The following is an 18131-nucleotide window of genomic DNA, read 5'->3' as shown; positions in this document are numbered from 1 at the left end:
TACTAAAACCCCACGGGGCGCGCGGTAATTTTGCCGTTAAAAAATCGAGACAATTACCTGGCGAAAAAAATTAAACTGGATCAAGTGCATCACGGTTTGAAAGCGCCATTAAGTTAGTATGGCCGCATTTTACCCGTAGAAATTCAATCGGTGCACTGATGGACAAAGCGGGGGAGAGAAAAATAGGGTGGAGGAAGCCATGACGAGGACGGAGAAACGAGAGGAAAAAGGAAGCTTGAAACGAGAAGAGAGACGAGAAATCACGGTGGAGGACGACGAAGTCACGCTGTACCGAGTACAGGATGGAACGACGAGAAAGGAGGGGGTTTAGAGAAGAAAAAGAAATATAAGAAGAAAGCTAGGCGGATGGAGGGGATGAAAAGGAAGGAAACGGCGAAAACGGTTGAAAAGGCCGCGTCCGTATCATAGATTCCTGACGATAAGACGAGGACGGCTAACGACAGGATGCAAAGGAGACTGATCAAGAGAGATAAAGATCAACGATTTGACGGAGACAGAGTGGAGAAAGAGTGGGAGAGAAGGGAAGGGAGAAATAACATGGGGTTGGGGGAGAACATAAGAGTCGCAAAGAGGAAATAGCATCAACGAGCGGCGCTTCATTTCAATGGAATTGGCTGCATCAATGCCAATTAATTAGCTGGTAAACTCCTGTCGGTCGTCGGCCTCTGAGTAATTTCATTAGTCCCCGGAGCAGAGAGCCGTTGAATAAATAAGGTCCTGTTTTCACCATGAATACCGTCGTCCGGCGTTTCGGGAACGATTCCTCACGTGGGTCAGCCCCTAATCGGTCGATCTACCTCGAAGATGCCCGCATGCCGCTGAGCGATTCGAATCGCTCGTGCAGACCAGCGCCGCGATCCTTAATCACTCTTTTTCCAACCAACCGGAAGGACACACGGAACTGTTTGTGCTTCCTGACAAACAGTATCTCGTCGTCGCTCACGGTACCAACGCAAGAAACTAACTCGTTTACGTCGAATAATCTTTTTCTCTTCTTTTTTTTTTACTTCTTCATTTTTTTCTTTCTTCCCCCCACTTTTCCTTTCTCTCATACCTCTTTTCCACGTTTCGTCGGCAGAAATTGATGAGGTTTCGTGAACGAAATTTCGTGAGAAGAACGCGGTAGGTGATTTATCGAGACACGACGAAATAAATGATTTGAGCTGATGAGTCTGATGAGAAAATGGTGGAAATAAGAATCGTAAATTTCGAAGTTTCGATGTATCTGTTTCGATAGTATTTTCTTTCGATAGTATTCTTCTCGCTTACATCGATGAAAATTTCTGTGAACATTTCATTTCTGCTTCTATCTTTTCGGAACATCAATCATACAATGCAATGCAATGCATACCTTTCGCTCCTTGCGTCTAGAAAGATGGTTTTTAATATCAAGTTGCGCGTATTTCATCATCGTGAAATATAATATAAACACCGTTTCCTGTTATTATATCGCGTTTAATTCATTTTTGAATTTCAGTTTCCCAGCAAAGTGCTTGTTTATCCTGCATTTAATCCACGCTTTCTGTTCCATGCGCATTGCAAATAACGCTTCTGAATTTTCTATAGCCGCCAGTTATAGCTTCAGTTATTTTATGAAATTTTCAATTATTATTATATAGAGATGGTAGTATAAAATGAATTTTGATTATATAAAATGAAAATCTGTACGGTCGTGTGAAATTAAATTATTTTATGAAAATGATTTCCTCGTAAATTAATCGATTTGATATTATCGAGAAGATTTTTAATGGAAAATTGCTTGCAACCGAATTGAAGAACTTAACGACGAATTTTACTTTGCTCGACGAACGAAGTCATACGGTATTTCGTGGAGAAAGTAAGTATCAGGAAAAGCTTTTAATATTTTAATGCATTATACTCTTGTTCGTTTATTCGAGGCGAGAATAATATCTCGAGATACGATTCGTTTTTGAAAGATAGTTGAATTAACTCGTTTCGTCTTCCTTTTATCTGCGCATAAGTGCATTCAGGTTTGAAAACATCGCTAGAAACTCTCATCACAAGAAATCGTTATTCCCTCGTTTTTCAAGTCATTTAATACGCGCATAAGTTTTGCTTGACTTTAATTGTTTTCAATTTATCCCGGCCAGAAGTTCTCCTAAAAAAATTTTTTCATAAGTAATTTTACATTGGAATTCGCTTCAGAATTTTTTAATCAATTTTTTAGAATCGTATGGAGTGTTATATGTGAAGTGAATTATACGAATAATGAAGCTTCAGATTATTAGTAAAGAAACTAACATATTAAAAGCACGTTTTAAATCAGATTTTCCTATTTGCCGTGATGGACGTCCAAAATGAGCTGTCGGGTAACTGATTATCTTTCTTTTGTTGCAAAAGTTAAAATAAAAATACACATTTTCCTGCAATAACGATAATTGAAATTTTTAAATGCATATTTGATAAATTTTTCAGAAGAATAAAAGCTACGATTGGAGATAATAACTTTATCACTAAATTAAATCACCATCAAATGTGGTATTTACCTATTTACTCATAATATATGTATGTGGAATTAAACAAATGATAAAAACACCAAAGGAAACAGCGCATTACGAATACACATAAACGATACGAATTTAATTAATTACCCTCTCGTTATCCGTTCTGACGTTATATTCCACTGGTATCTCCATGGTCATTCATTTTTTGTTATTACCTACCATACTTCATTCCACTCATTCATCATTTAAGATACACAATTAACTCTTTCAATCCTCATATATCTAACTTATGTTTGTAACAAGTATAATTATTTATATCATTCTTAAATTTATGGAAACAAGTTCTCAACCGTCTACCTTAGCTTTACAATGTTCAATTACGCTTGTAACACAGATTCCAATTCATTAAAGATGGTTTCTATTTGTGACACTTTCTAATATTAATTTGAAGTAAACTACATATGTACATAGCTTAATTTATACTGCAATTTTAATTTTAATTTTGATTTCGTAAACTAAGTGCATTGTAATTCAATTTTTTGAAATTACTATATTATAATTTCTAATTTTAATTTCAATTTTAATCTCATCGCTATATGACTAATATTAAATTATGTACAATGCAACAGTATTACGACACTGAGTAGCTAACGTTAACTGAAATTGCTTACCAAATAAGCGGAATATCACAATTGAAAATCACGAAAGATTATTATTGCACAACAGAAAATTATGAATTATTATTTTTCTGCAATCGAAAATTACGGCATACAGTCTTTCGCCTGAATGAAAAATCGTGAATGGTTATATGTATACAAATCTCGTCTGAATGCAATTCTATTGGAAATTATAAAAAATATCCCTTCACAATAAAAAAAAATCATAAAAAACAATTTCTCTATAATCCAGAATCCTGCAAGGATTTTCCTTCGCGACAAAAATATCACAACAGATCATATAGAGATTTTCGTCCAAATCGAGTTCTACCGAAAACCAACGAAAAAATTTTACTCCAAAATAAAAGACCGTAGATTCATCCAAACGCAATTCTTTTCCACGATGAAAAATCATAAAAGCTCGTATAAAAATCTCGTCCAAAATGCTATCCTCGGCTAGCAAGTTCCCCAGTTCGTATTTCGCTAAAATCATCGAACGATCCATATTTTGTCCGGATCCCTAACAACGGCGTGCAGAATGGTTGGAGATGAGGACGCTTTGCAAGTTTTTAGCCGGGGCTCGATCGTTTGTCGGACGGGGAATCTCATTAACGAGGGGCCATACTATAATTGCGTATCAGGATCGAACGACATTCGCGAATATTAGGGGCTCGTTCGCGGAGCTCTGTCGCCGGAAAATAGTCGGATTAGTCCGGCAAGCAGAAATATAGCAGGCGCGTGATCACCGGCTACGATTAAGGCTCGTGTACAGAACGAATCGGGGTAGGAGAAATCGTTTAATTAACGAGCCGTTCAAGTGACGATATTAGCAGTTATGCGTGAAAACAGTTCGCCGTTATTTTGGTTACGATAATGAGATCGGATCGCGAGGAAATCCTGCTTATCGGGTGCTGTAAATTATGTTTATTTAACGACATTCAAGATGATATATTGACCGCTAATGACAGTCGTTAAATGATAAAATATTTATTATTCTTCTTACTTTAATCTCCGACAAAATTAATAACGCTGATGTGGTATGGATTCGTTTTGCATGTATTTTGGAATTACGATATTGATGAATGTGTATTTTGGAATGTCATTATCGTCATCGATGAATTTATTTATTGACATTTACTTATAATTCGTGATATAATTATGCATTTATATAACCATAATTTAAGGAAAGAACGAGATGTATCTCATTAAATAAAACTTTAGCGGTTATGCTTTGATCAGAAGTTTAGTCACTTGCTCATACAAAAAGCTTCGTTGGTACATATTCGACCTATTTGTAGATCCACTTACGATTGATATTTATTAAGTTATAAGAAGATTTATAAAGGATATTTAAACGAATCACCTACTATATTTACATATATCGATAAGAGCAACGGATCTCAGGATTCCGCTTTCCTTAAAATAAGCCATCAAGAGCTCGAGAACACTTCGGACGAACATCAAGCAAAGAATACATCCGCGTTTCAGTATGTTCAAGTCGCGTGTACTGTCATTTCCGTTTTGAAACGCGCGCTTATTTTTAATGTGCAGTCTCGATTCGTCGGGCCTCTATACAGTACAATCTTCGTACAATATACAACGTACGAGCGACGGGCGAAACGTTAAGTCCCCTGTTTGCGCGATTGTCCTAACAATATTCGTGGCGCGGATGCGATACGGCCGGTATTATTTGCACGATACAATGGAAGCGTTGTGCGAGTAACGATATAAGCGTGAATTACGCCCGTCTGCCACCGGCCGATACAGTGGCTTTTCGCGCTCTAACGATTTGCTTCTTTGACTTTATGTCGCTTGGAACGCGCCCGGATTAGTGGCCATTGCGTTGGACTAACGGGGAAAGATTCTCGGACACTGACGATTAAAAGGACCGTATAACTTTTGGAATTACTTGCCACGCAGCTTTCCCGGTAACGTATACCCTTGTGAAGGGGTGAAGTTCACCCTCTCGAAGATAGGGTTGCTAGCCAGTTTTGGATTGTTTCTTGTGAAAATGGTAGGAAGGAATGTTGCCTATAGTCCGTGGATGTTCGTGCAGATGCATATTTTTGCTGAAAATGTAACGGAAATGGAAATAAGATAGAAATTTGTTATGCTACTAGTAGGTTAAACGTGTACATTATTTTGCATCGTTTGGTTAACGTGTATCATTGTATTTGTTATAACATTTACATATTGGTTAATCGGGTACAATTATATTAAATTTCGTATCACTTAGTAGTACCTTCGTATAAATACAAATATTTGATGCTATGAAAATGAAGTTATGAAATCGGATGGAAAGACACTTCGTCAAAAAAATAAGGATATGTGGCATACTTTTTGTAGGCTCTGTATATCTTTTGCATATTTATTATTATTTTTATAAACGAAATTATAAAAATGAAAATTAAATAGAGTTGCTTTAAATGTTGTGTCCAGTACTTTACTTTGAATATTATATATATTTTTATATATTGTTTGCATTCTGTATATTTTTACAGACTTAAATTAGTTACAAATGTATAAATATCGGCAGTCCAGTAATCAGTCTCAATTTAAAGTATATACTTACACTTTTGAGTCATTGGTCAAGCGTTGGATATATGCAGGGTGGTTGGTAACTGGTTGGTAACAAGCGGAAAGGGAGTGATTCTACGCGAAAAAAGAAGTTGAAAATATAGAATAAAAATTTTTCGTTTGAGGCTTTGTTTTCGAGAAAATCGACTTTGAATTTTCGCTCTGTACGCGTGCACTTTATCGCGTCTCGTTATAACGGATCTCACTGTAGATCGTTGTCTCGATGGAAAAATTGAAAAAAAAAAATGAAAAAAAAATTTTATTCTATATTTTCGACTTCCTTTTTCACGTAGAATCACCCCCTTTCCGCTTGTAATAGAACAAATTAACAGAATAATCGTAAAAAGGATTTTAACACCTTGTTTTACCACAATTTAAGTGCGATATTTCCTTATTTTTCGACACTTTTATATTTTCACAATTGAATTGTTCAGTAGCCTCGTTATTCAATAAATTATTCTTTTTTTATGCTTTGAGCAGATTTTTTCGTTATTATACACGTACGTTAAAAACTTACTATATTACGAAATTATATCATAAGAGAATTATAAATGTCCTGCTATTACCCTCGAAATAGTCGACAAGCCGTTTCATGTTTCTTTGTATTATTATTACGCTAATGAGATATTACAGAGAAATTAACGAAGAAAAACTACTTAACATTCGCTGTGCTACGAATACCCCTTTCGTTTGACTTTAATCCACTTAACTGCTACTCTGTAGTACCTTTTGTAGAATCAAGTATATTTGCATCCTTTTGTTTCCTGAACGATTTTAATAACGAGTTGTATTCAAACAGTAATGGCAACAATCTCTATAATTTCATGAAAAATATAAAAGAACGTGTAGAAATTTATGTAAACTATAGGAGTGAAATGTTCTTTCACCTGTTATGGGTTAAATTTTTCGTATAAACTATAAGATATGTCGTTAATTTGATCGTATATTCTATATAATCTTATCACAGAATATAAAAGAAAGAAGGAAAATTAATTCAATTAAGAGAAATTAAAATAATGACAAGAGAATTTTTACGGATTTTGTTGATTTAAATTATTAATTAATACTGGAATCTTATTACTACAAATAAAATATAGTCAATGACGTTGGTTCAATTATGCAGGAAGAGTTAATAACATTTTTTAAGTAATACAAATATATAGGAATGAACATCGAATCAACTCAAGCAATATACTTTCTGTAATTTAACATCAAATTTAATAAATTATGAAATCGTAAGTTTGTCAGGAAAGCTATTGTAAAAATTGAAGATTTCTTTCTTTCCTATCGAATTAAAAATAATAATTCTGATATTACTGCAACGAATAAAGTTAGATTTTATTTTATTGGAAAAAATTGGATACTCGTGGGCGTAACACGAATGTTCATGACTGTAGGACTTTGTACAATTAAATATTATTTACGTTCGTCGGAAATGTTCTCAAATTGAAAACAACGAAACTGTTTTTACATTTGGATTTCATACAGATATACAATGGACAGTTGTTTTTTCAAATTCATATCCTGTTACACCTTTCTGCCGTAACAATTTACGTCTAATTAAACGCGGCTCTTGTTATACGAAGGATTAAAATCACGTGTTTGTTTTTCACAGGATGCAATCGCACTGTCAGGAATTCCGTTGGATGGATACGATGGACGGGACGAATGGGGCGATGTATTATTCGCATCAGAGCGCCTCCTAGAGATCCTCAGGTAAATAAAAATTCTCTTATGAACAATTGTGAATTAAATATTTTGCATTTATTATATTTTTTCTTGCTTTCTGTAAATCAAATTTTCGCTCTGTATAAAGAGTAAGTAAATCGAATAAAAATCACGATAAACGAAGCAAAATTCGTTAGTTTCATCAAAACGAGAAGATTAGTCAAATTTTTGGTAATGAAATCTCATAGAAACGCTGTACACAATCTTGACCGACATTTTTTCCAGTCGAAGCATATTAATAAAATTTAATATTCCTTCCTAGAAAAATCAAACAGCTCTTTAGAAAATGAAAATCCACGCTATTAGGCATCGAATACGTAAATATCTTTTTATACAGAATTTCATTTCGTAATAATGTTCTGAAAACGCTATAAAGATGTCCTGTAACAAAATTTGGCCCGACGCAGGTGATCGAGTTAAAAGTTAGGAGGTTGCAAGTTGGTTTCCTGAAAGAAACCAGATGCGAAGGCGCTTACGTTCAATTCTCTGATGGCAGCGAGGATCTTGAGGATGAAACAGGACGTTACTGCGGCTATGTGAGTGGCAACACAACCAGGTAGAATATATTTCAATTTGATATTAGCTATTGTATAGTTACTGTCAATTATATTACTATTGCAAAGAATTTTATATATAGATATGTCATGAACAAAAATATCGGCACAGGCCAGATTTTCCTATAAAATTCTATATAAATCCGCAAAACACACGAGTTTTCAACCAATTTCTTTGTAAAATATCTATAACTTTCGAATTCTGAAGTTTAAGTACTTCATGATTTATTGTCGTTGGACTCTATGACAAAAGTACAGTAGAATAGAACAGTAGAATAAAACATAAGATTTTATCTCAATTACTGTTGAATTGACCTAAGAATCGATTCTGGGACATTTTTTGAGCCGTGGGTAAAAAAAGAAAGGTAACGGTTCTATAAATTTTAATAGAATTATATTCATTTTGTAATAAAGGTTATCGTAACTGTTTTCAGTTCTTTCTTACGATGCACTTTGATTTTAAATTCAGTTATTATATTTTATGAAGAAAACTGATTGCACAAATACCTTTGTTCATCGCTCTACATTATACAGATCATTATAAGATCGTTATGCAAAGAGTTTCTCTTATATCGTCAATCGGTTATTACTATATTTCACATAATTATACTGACAGATTTACGTAATTGCTTTATCGATAGGTATACTTTGCATACATAATTTCCTATGAATTTTATTCCATTTTTTATCCTATTGTACCTACTCAAATCTGAATAATCAGATATCAAAAAAATTTGCATTCGCAAATATACAGAACTTAGCAATTACTACAATAAATCATTATCAGAGTACGAAATGTTTGTACGATAAAATACGAGTGTACTAAATATGGAGATAAAAGGGAGGAGTGATTGGTGGGATCGTTAATGAAAAATAATTAACCGGTTGGAATAGTATTCACAGCAAGTTGTAAACCAAATGTGTGTAAGTACCTCTGGTAGATAATGGATTAAACAGATGCCTGTTGGTTGAAATGTAGCGATTCCAAGCCGCTTATAAACGCGGCATTTAATGTTTGTAAATATACCCCATTTCGATATATCCGATAATTTTGGTTTGCTTTAATTTCAATTTTCTGGCTTCCGAGTCTCTTTTGTAATCCTTATTAATACGTTTCTGCGTTACGAATCATTTTAATACAGTTATTTAATCATTCTTTAATTTATCGAATGTACAAGCGAAATATGTTATTTAGTTTGAAAGATAATTTGCCATAATAATAACAACGCATCATTAAATTTTACTTCGATATTCAATTACGATAATTAGGAAAATGGAGAGTTACATTTGTTATATTTATAATGTATTCTAGAATTTAATTGATTACCAATTGACCCATTACCAGACAGATAGTTGCTACTTTGATGTACGAGTCCACCGATCTTGAAAACTCATATTTTACCGCATTACGTATCTTATTGACCTTCTTATTCCAGCTATATTTTATGCTAATTATAATAGCAGAGAAATTAACATTGTTACTAACTTGTGGTTGTAACTATTGCGTGTATTATATATAGTAACGTTTCATAGATAGCGACAGCTTCCATAGCGATAAATTATATTTATTTATACTACAAAAGTGTTGAATGAAAAATTAGATCTTTCCGTTTCAATATGTCGTTACAAACGTAAACCAATTGACTGAATACGTAACAAAATATTCTTGAATGATTTATCAATAATTACTCATATGTATTGAAAATCTTCCCAAAATCTTAGAATACATAATAAAATTAAAAGATACATACACGCGGCAGACATTAAAATCAACAAAGGAGCTACTATCCACTTTTCAAATTCCCAACATTTTTAACATTACAACGAATTCTTGGGTATGTTAAACGAAAGTTTCGAACCTCTATATTTCATCCACTTCGTATTAGATACCGTTAAACGTAGAAATACCAGCGAATCCATTACGTTTTAGTTCGTTATGTCGCAAAAACGTAATCTAGCCAGACCTTACCTATTCGGCTATACCCTTTTAATTATCCCGCAGGCTGTTCCTGCGAAAGGGACCGAATTTAACGATCATAATGGACTCGGACGTAAAGTTCGCCGCCGAAAATCCGGTGATCTTCTCCGCCCAGTTTTCCATACTACCTGCCCAGCTGGCCGCCGAACGGCATCGTGGATTCTCCCCGTCTTCTTCGACAGAGTGCCCATTGGAGTGCGCCGTGAGGAATGATCGAAGGTCCTGCAGGCTCGCATCCCCGGGTTATCCGGGCGTGTATCCACGTGGTATCAAATGTAGGATTGCTCTGGAGTCGAGCGCGGGTCGCTTTAAAATCGGCGGACAACCGGACGACCTTTTCGACCTGATGAACCGTACGTCGCAGGACGGTTGCCAGACGGAGAACTGCGAACAGCACGTTGAGATCGTGGCGGAAGTGACGAAGACGAGGGTCGCCAGATCGAAAGACGGACGATCTCTAACGGAAGAGGTTCCGGTTGAAAGGCGAGCGAGAAGGAGCCCGGATCACGACGAGGAAGTGGAATTTATCATTGGGCAAACGTCGCACAAGACCAGGAGAGGCAGAAATAATCGAAGAAGACTTAAGAAAGCCAAAAAGGAAGCGGACGGATCAAAGGGTCCGCGCGGCAATTCCCATGGAAAAGCAGCGAACGGGGATATCCGGAGAAATATCGGCCGTCCAAAAGAGATCACTGAACAGTCTTCAGCAGACGCGTTCCACGGCTCGAGGAGCAGCTTCAGGCATTCCGGTGGCTATCGCGATCAAGGAATCCGGCTAGAATCTATCCCGAAGAGACTTCGTCACCCGCAGCGCGTCCATAAGAAGTCCATGGATTCGATAAGCTCAAAAAAGAATTTCGATCATGATCTAAGAGATATATCGGACGCGAGGATTCTACCCGACGGGTTAGGACACGAGATTGCAAGGAAAGGCTTGAGCCAGGAAAAGATCACCGCGTTACAGGTGAGTTATCCCCGGAAATTTATTTCGGACGACACCTTCGGACGCTATCTCGATCGTTTCGATCAGGTTGCCTAGCGTTTGATTGATTGCCGTGTTATTCGACAACGATAACGGGGGAAAAAAAATCTCGTGTAAATACTAATAAGCAAGTAAAGATGTGTAGGTATGTATTGATCGCGGTGTATATTGTCGTTCTATTCTATGATACATATAGAGGTTATCTGATTTTAGTTGAACTTATAAGGTTTACCGCTTGGCAATCTGATAACCGAACTTACAAGGTGCTTCAGTTAGCAATCGGATAGACGAGTTGAACTTATAAGGAGTTCCGTTTACCATAACATGTTCAAAGTGTGAATCGATATATTTGAACGAATAAATTGCTTAACTTATAAGGAACGAATATTATGGTTATAAAAATCGCTCTTAAAATTTAAAAATTATTCATTCTTTTCTCACCGAGACATAATAGAGAAACAATAAAACGAAACAATAAATTTTTATTTGAATTAAAATGATTATTAATAAAACGAGTATTACTTTTCATTTTTTAGATAACGTATTAAGCAACATGTTTATTTTACAAACTCTATTTACAAGCATCACGTATAAATTACAAATACACGATTTAATTATATTGAGAAGAGAATTGAATTAATTAATTTGATCGGTTTACTCAAAATTAAGCAATCGACGTATCTACTGCCTCTTTTTAAATAACTTTCATCTTCAAGCAATTCCCGATTCTTTCAATAATTATTGCTCACGTAATTTTCGTCTTCCCCCGACTATTCTCATTCACTGGAAACCAACAACGATAAATATCTCTCGAACCCCGATAAATACTTATCGATCATTCTGTTGGTGTGAAATAGAGGTTGCAATTGGAGAAATTATTTTGCAAGTAGATACCGGTGCGCTTTAATTTCGCTGTAAGGATACAACAGTAACTACCAAACTCTTGCTAAACAGTTCGCGCGAAGTTTCCTTTTGCGGACCAAGTTGATTAAACGTTTCGCTTCGCGTCTAGCGCAAGGAATAGATACAACGCGTGAATCTAGTTAGACGATCTAACGTAACGTAGAGATGAAACGAAATAATCGAATTACATTTCTTCACCCAATAAGGTTCCCGACTACAGATACGCAAAGAAGAGTCGAATACCAGAAAAATTAGCAAGCACCAGTTGCGTGGGCGATTATCTGGCGTTGCTGGAGAACGTGGACGGAAAGATCTTTGAAATTTTCAAGTTCTGCGGAGAAGGTCACGTTCCACGGATCCTTTCGAAAGGAAGGAGCATTATCGTGGAGTTCTTTGCGGAACAGGACGGCACTATAATGCACGACGGGTTCCAGTTGTCGTTTCAGGAAACGGAAGAGGCGCCCGGCGTGAAACACGATCGAAATTGCGAGTTCGTTTACAAAAGTACGGAACGAACCAGGGAAAATATCAAGTCGTTGCAGAGCTGGTATCCGCCGAATACTTTGTGCAGTTACAAATTTATGGGCAGATCGTCGGAAAAGATCTCCGTTCATATGAAGATAATCAGGAACGAGCCGGACCAGGAATACGCTTCGCAGAAACGGAACTTCAGCCTGAATTACTGCTCCGGAAACGAGATTGCGGTTTACAATGGGATCGAGGTGAGTAACCGTCGAGCCAACGTAAGAAATTAACGGCTTGTGTGGTAAACATAATAGCTTCCCTGTTGCTTGTCTTATTGTGCTATTCGAAATTGTTCTTAAATGGTCTTCGTTCTTTTAAAAAAAGTCAATAAATTACGTAGGTACAGCGTCTAATTTCGTTGCACCTATCGTAAGAAATTTTTCATTTACTTTCGATTCAAATTGAATTTAAACATTGTGAACATATTACGTTCTTTTTTAAATTTTATTATATCGTTTTAATGTTCATATTTATCGTATTTTCTATTCTATGAGTGTAAGAATTGCTTCTTATAATTCAAACAAACAGTCGGAGGGTTGGGGTAAAAATGGGAAAAATTTTTCCATTTTATAACACACTTTGTTTACGAGAATTGAGATAGCATAAATTGTAACGATTATAATGTTCGAAAAATCATCTTCATAAGATAACATTAAAGATTTAATATGCTGATTAAAAAGGGTATGTATAGGGTATGACCATTCTATTACTGGAACAAACACGGATAAAAATGATTAATATTTTATTAATCGCTCCTTTTTATGATGTCTAAGTAAGATATAAATTTTATGAACACTGCCTTTATGAACAATTTAATTGAATGCAGTTCCTTCCTTAGTGGACTAAAACTCAATTAAAACTCAATTTTTTCAATAAAGCTATTTTGTAACATTCACTGTTTTCTCCTTTTGCTCTTCAATTTAGATAGTCGAAGTTATCGAGATAGTCGAATAATAAAGTTATTATAATTGTTAAAAATAACCACAAGTTTTCGTATATTTAAGTGAAACTAATTCCTAAAAATGTTTTGGAAAACTATGAAATAAACCACGAACATTTTTTGTGTATTTTAACATGCTGACTGTAGACGAATATTGCATCTTTTACTTATAACGTTAACGTGTTGTGGTTTGCTTAAAAGTTTCAACGCTCGAGTGCTTCTATATAGAATATTTAATACTTTAATATTATCACCGCAATATTAAAAGCCGTTGAAAATTTTACAGATATGTAGTTATTTATTTACTTACAACGATTCAATTACGTTCGTCGTCCTTAGAGCGTCACTGACTTATCTAATAGCGTGACCCGCATATTAATCAACGTGTTAAACAACATATGACTATCATTAACAAGAGTTGCATATATAAATTTTTTAATTTTACTTTTATGCTATCGTCTGACTTTTTTCAACAACAAAACCACTACATCTGTTTCTATTACCTCGCATTAATTTGATTCGCATCTTTTACAAAGATATTTTATTAAATTTACTCAAACTTTTGTATTGCAAGGAACATTTGCATCTTTCGAGAATGTTCTCTTCCTCGTTTCGTTTATACTATTTCATTTCCATCCTACAGCGAACTTTTTCATCCTGCAATTCCTGTTATGCTAATTATAAATCTCTTCGTCAGGATAAAAAAAACATGAATATATTGAACTTCCAGGTGAACAACAGCGTCTTGATGTGGTCTTACTGCGATGTGTCCCACCAGGATATTAATAACATTCAAGTTCCTCTCACCTCCAGCGGAAATGAATTGTTAATACAATATTATAGCGCGAAGGGCTCGTACGATGGGCAAGAATTCACTTACACGATATCCTACAGATTCATAAAGAAATCGCAGAATTCTACCACTAGACGTCAAGTCCAGGACGATTTCAAGCTGATCTCTCTCAGGCCGGTAAACTTTTCAGCGTTGAACTTCAACGAGAGTGAGAATTGCAACTGCGATTTCGGCGACAGAATCGGCAGCTTTAAAAACTGGTTTATGGTACTCGTTGTCTTAGGAATAGTCTCGTTTCTCGGTGCCATCCTCACTATAATAGCTCTCCTTGCCAAATGCATCAAAATGCGATCGATGGAGAAGAAACTGCTGCAGACTCCGAAACTATAAGCCCAATAAAATTTTGTACAATTTTCTATCTGTTCGAATAAAACGATTTTTTTTACAAGCGAAAATAGATTTAAATCTACGCATATGCTCATTTGATCCACATTTGGACATCTACATTTATTTATCGATTGTTGCAATGTGATTAAAATTTGGCCGGATGTAATGATCTTCAAATCTTTACAACTCGAATCAAAATTGAATTTGGAATTGAAGAATTTGGAATTGAAATAGATATCGCAGATATTTCTCTTGATATAATCTATACGTTGCATTATTTTTGTCAGAGGAGTTTCTTCTTAAGTTACTATTTTTTAATAAAAATATTTCTATCTTGATTTATATTCAAATTATATCTAACGACAGTTCTTGATATTCACGTTTCTCGTTCTTTTCCTGTAATTTTAGTCAACTTTGCATTCACCGAACAAATTTTCATTCAAGATAGGTTTTATTAAAAATAGATGAAAATGTATATACAACAATCCATGGAAAGGAAGAAATATAATGGCAGCACAAGATACAAAAACAACTACTACTTTTGTAACTTTGTTCTATACTTGTCACATTCTCACCTTCGTTCGTTAATTTTTCCTTTAATTTCCACTTTCGATATCAAGAGAAATTATGTCTCAAAAAATATAATTTTATTTCATGCTCGATAATTAAACCTGAAAATATAACTAGTCGTATAATTAAGAACAAATCGTATGATGCTAAAGCAATCGAGCATCTTGTTCGAATCAAAAAATATCGCCTAAAAGATCAAGGTCTCACCGAGATTTGAACTCGGATCGCTGGATTCAGAGTCCAGAGTGCTAGCCGTTACACCATGAGACCTTGAGAATTTTTTTACAGAAATTAGAATAGTATGCATGTGTAAGTAAGTGCATACTTTACACGTTTTTATAATGAATTAACATCGAGAAATATAAATGACAATTGTGATCGACGCAATGGCCAAGTCGATCAAGCATAAAATTCCATCAAACTGCGAACATGTAAATACGGATGATCCTCGACATACATATCTAATTAGAAAAACATAAGAAAATCAAATTGTTGACGTGGAAATGAGAGAAAACGAACGAAAGAGCGTGCGAAGTAGATATAAATACATACGATAAAAATTATCATACTTTGATAGGAGATCTAAGGAAATATCATCGCTTGAGGAGAAAGCTTTAAAAAATTTTTTTTACCGATAACAATAAGGACTAATTGTACGGTCGTTGCGGACGCTAATATATACCGTTATAAGTGTTATTTTGCATAAAAGAATAAACGTCGCTTTTATACAATATGATAATTAATCAAGGGGAACGTGTAAAGTCCATGTAATATAAAGCATTCTTCGTTGAATAAATTGCTGTATTATAAACACTTCCTATACCATCAAATGCTATTGATTCTCATTGTTGGATCTGAAGTCAAAGATAGAGAGGTTTCTTCGTGCATAAATTACGATTATTCGGTGCTCGAGTCAAACCTTGAATATTCAGATCTCAGTTGAATGAATGAAAATTGCTTAGGACGTATTAGTAAGTTGTCCTAAGCAATTAGCAAACATGAAAGAATTAGCGTCAATTGTACATAATAATTTACCATAATGGAATGAGAGGACAGACGTATTTCTGTGTTGCAATGAAAGTTGAAGCTGTAGAAAGATATTGTTATGTAAGCAAATCTCAAAGCAAAAATACGCAAAGAAAGAAAAAATGCAAAAATTAACAAATCGTACAGACTAGTAAAATCAGAACATTGAATCCTAATTCTACTCTCAGCGGCATACCAGAATCAAAGATATCAAAGAGTACGTTTTTATTGTTGCGATCGTGAGCAATTCAAGTAATTTCGCGAGCAAACTTTAACGATATAATGTGGACAGAATGGAGGTTCAAATCAAAATATTTAATTATAATTATATTTCAAGCGACAAAGAGTTATGAGAAAATCATAAGTAGATGTGCTTGGAAACGGGATGAAATACGTGTGAACGAAACACTTGGGGGCGTAATATCGTCCGACATAAACTATCGCCCTGCTTATTGCATCTTGTGATGAAATTGCAATGTTACATATAAAGAGGAAAGATAATCACAAAACAATATCACATAAGAGATTAGCTAAGTATCCACTTGAGAGGAGTAATCTCTTAAGTTATCTGTATTCATAATTTTTGCAATTCACAATTTATAATACATAAAATAAATGAACCACATCGTTAACAAATATGAAAATTAAAAAATTTCTTAGGCAGACTTAAGATTTAAGAAGACAAAAATGATCGCTAATCATATGTAAAATGTTTTGCTAAATATAAAACAAGATTTCCTCGTTGTTCTTAACATAGATTATATTTCATTTTTTATCACTTACGAATTATTTAAATTAATTAACTAATGCAATAGTACAGCTATTGTTAAAAGCGATAGCAGAAAGATTAAAATATTATCGCTGAATAACTAAGATTTTAGTATTATAGTTATAACCGCTGTTAAAAAACTGTACAACATTTCAACAAAATTGGATTAAACGGGATGCCGTTAACGAGATATTTTTTCTTCAAATTCAAATGATGATTTCAAAGATGTAATAACTAAATGTTTGTTTTTTAATTTGTTTACATATAGAATAAACTCTTTCTGGCATCACATTTCGAGGTATTATAATGTCGTTTTAAAAATCTCCATTTTAATTTATACAGGTGCTTCGTTTATGAAAATGGTAACTTTTCCATTAAACCGCAATCTACCTACATTAATTTAAGAGCAGTTTCGGTGAACGCATAATGCGGGACACAATGAAGCATTCGCACTGACAGTAATTGGACGTTGCGCAAGCAATGATTTACCGGAAATATATTACATTGGCTAAGTCAAGGCATGAATCAGCACTTATTCGTGTATTTTGCCCATGTTTCATAATGCAACGAGCAAAAAAAGTGAACAAGCGACACAGCTGCGGTGCCAAACAATAATTTGTTAAAATGTTCCTACTCGTTTCGTACACGAAATATCGCGAGAATGTTATCGAATGTAGATCTCTAAGTATTAATTTTTATTATCCTCGCATATTCACGTATCTCCGTCGAATACTAAATTGATCTACATTTATAACAATGGAACGTATTTTTGTAAAAAAAGAGAAAAGAAAAATAAAAAATAATAATGAGAAAAGCAACTTGTAAATGTGATAAATATTTAATCGAATTGTAAGCCCACTAACAGTAAGCGATCTACAATATGTAATAGCATCAAAATGCTCGAACGATGTGTAACTGTATCAAGTGAAATGAAAACACTTCATAATAAAAACAAAAGTATTGCTAATTGTATACGATTGCATAATTCTTCTTATTCTGGCATGACCTAATTTTTTATTTGTTTTATATAATTTTGATCGTTACTCTACCAAATGAAAAATTAGTTTGATGGATACATCGCTAGTTTCGTTTTAATTACAAGAGTTTCATGATAAATGACATGATAGAGGTTTTTAACTCTATTAATTAAGCTTCTTTTCATGTTAATAATAGAACGATTAAAAATATTAGTTATTAAAAGTATTAGAAACATAATTGATAATTATAGATACACTTATATATATTTCTGTGATAAGA

General features: G+C 34.4%; 1 protein-coding gene and 1 non-coding gene across 3 annotated transcripts in view; one reads left to right on the top strand and one right to left on the bottom strand.

The window, feature by feature from the left end:
- The window catches only part of LOC117153394 (uncharacterized), a 72188-nt gene extending 54342 nt beyond the window's left edge, over positions 1–17846 (top strand). For both annotated transcript variants that reach the window (XM_033327404.2, XM_076621934.1), the window contains exons 3-7: positions 7335–7435; positions 7855–8003; positions 10004–10943; positions 12071–12586; positions 14060–17846. In XM_033327404.2, the coding sequence (XP_033183295.1) occupies positions 7335–7435; positions 7855–8003; positions 10004–10943; positions 12071–12586; positions 14060–14512 (2159 nt within the window). In that variant the 3' untranslated portion in view covers positions 14513–17846. The remainder of the gene's footprint in view (positions 1–7334; positions 7436–7854; positions 8004–10003; positions 10944–12070; positions 12587–14059) is intronic.
- On the bottom strand, positions 15278–15349 carry TRNAQ-CUG (transfer RNA glutamine (anticodon CUG)). Its single transcript has one exon. It is a non-coding gene; the product is annotated as a tRNA-Gln (tRNA).
- Positions 17847–18131: the final 285 nt, after the last annotated feature.

Source organism: Bombus vancouverensis, chromosome 1 (assembly GCF_051014615.1).
Source record: "Bombus vancouverensis nearcticus chromosome 1, iyBomVanc1_principal, whole genome shotgun sequence".
In the NCBI taxonomy this organism is placed as follows: Eukaryota; Metazoa; Arthropoda; class Insecta; order Hymenoptera; family Apidae; genus Bombus; species Bombus vancouverensis.
Note: the sequence above shows the minus strand (reverse complement) of the source record. Positions and strands in the feature narration are given on the sequence as shown.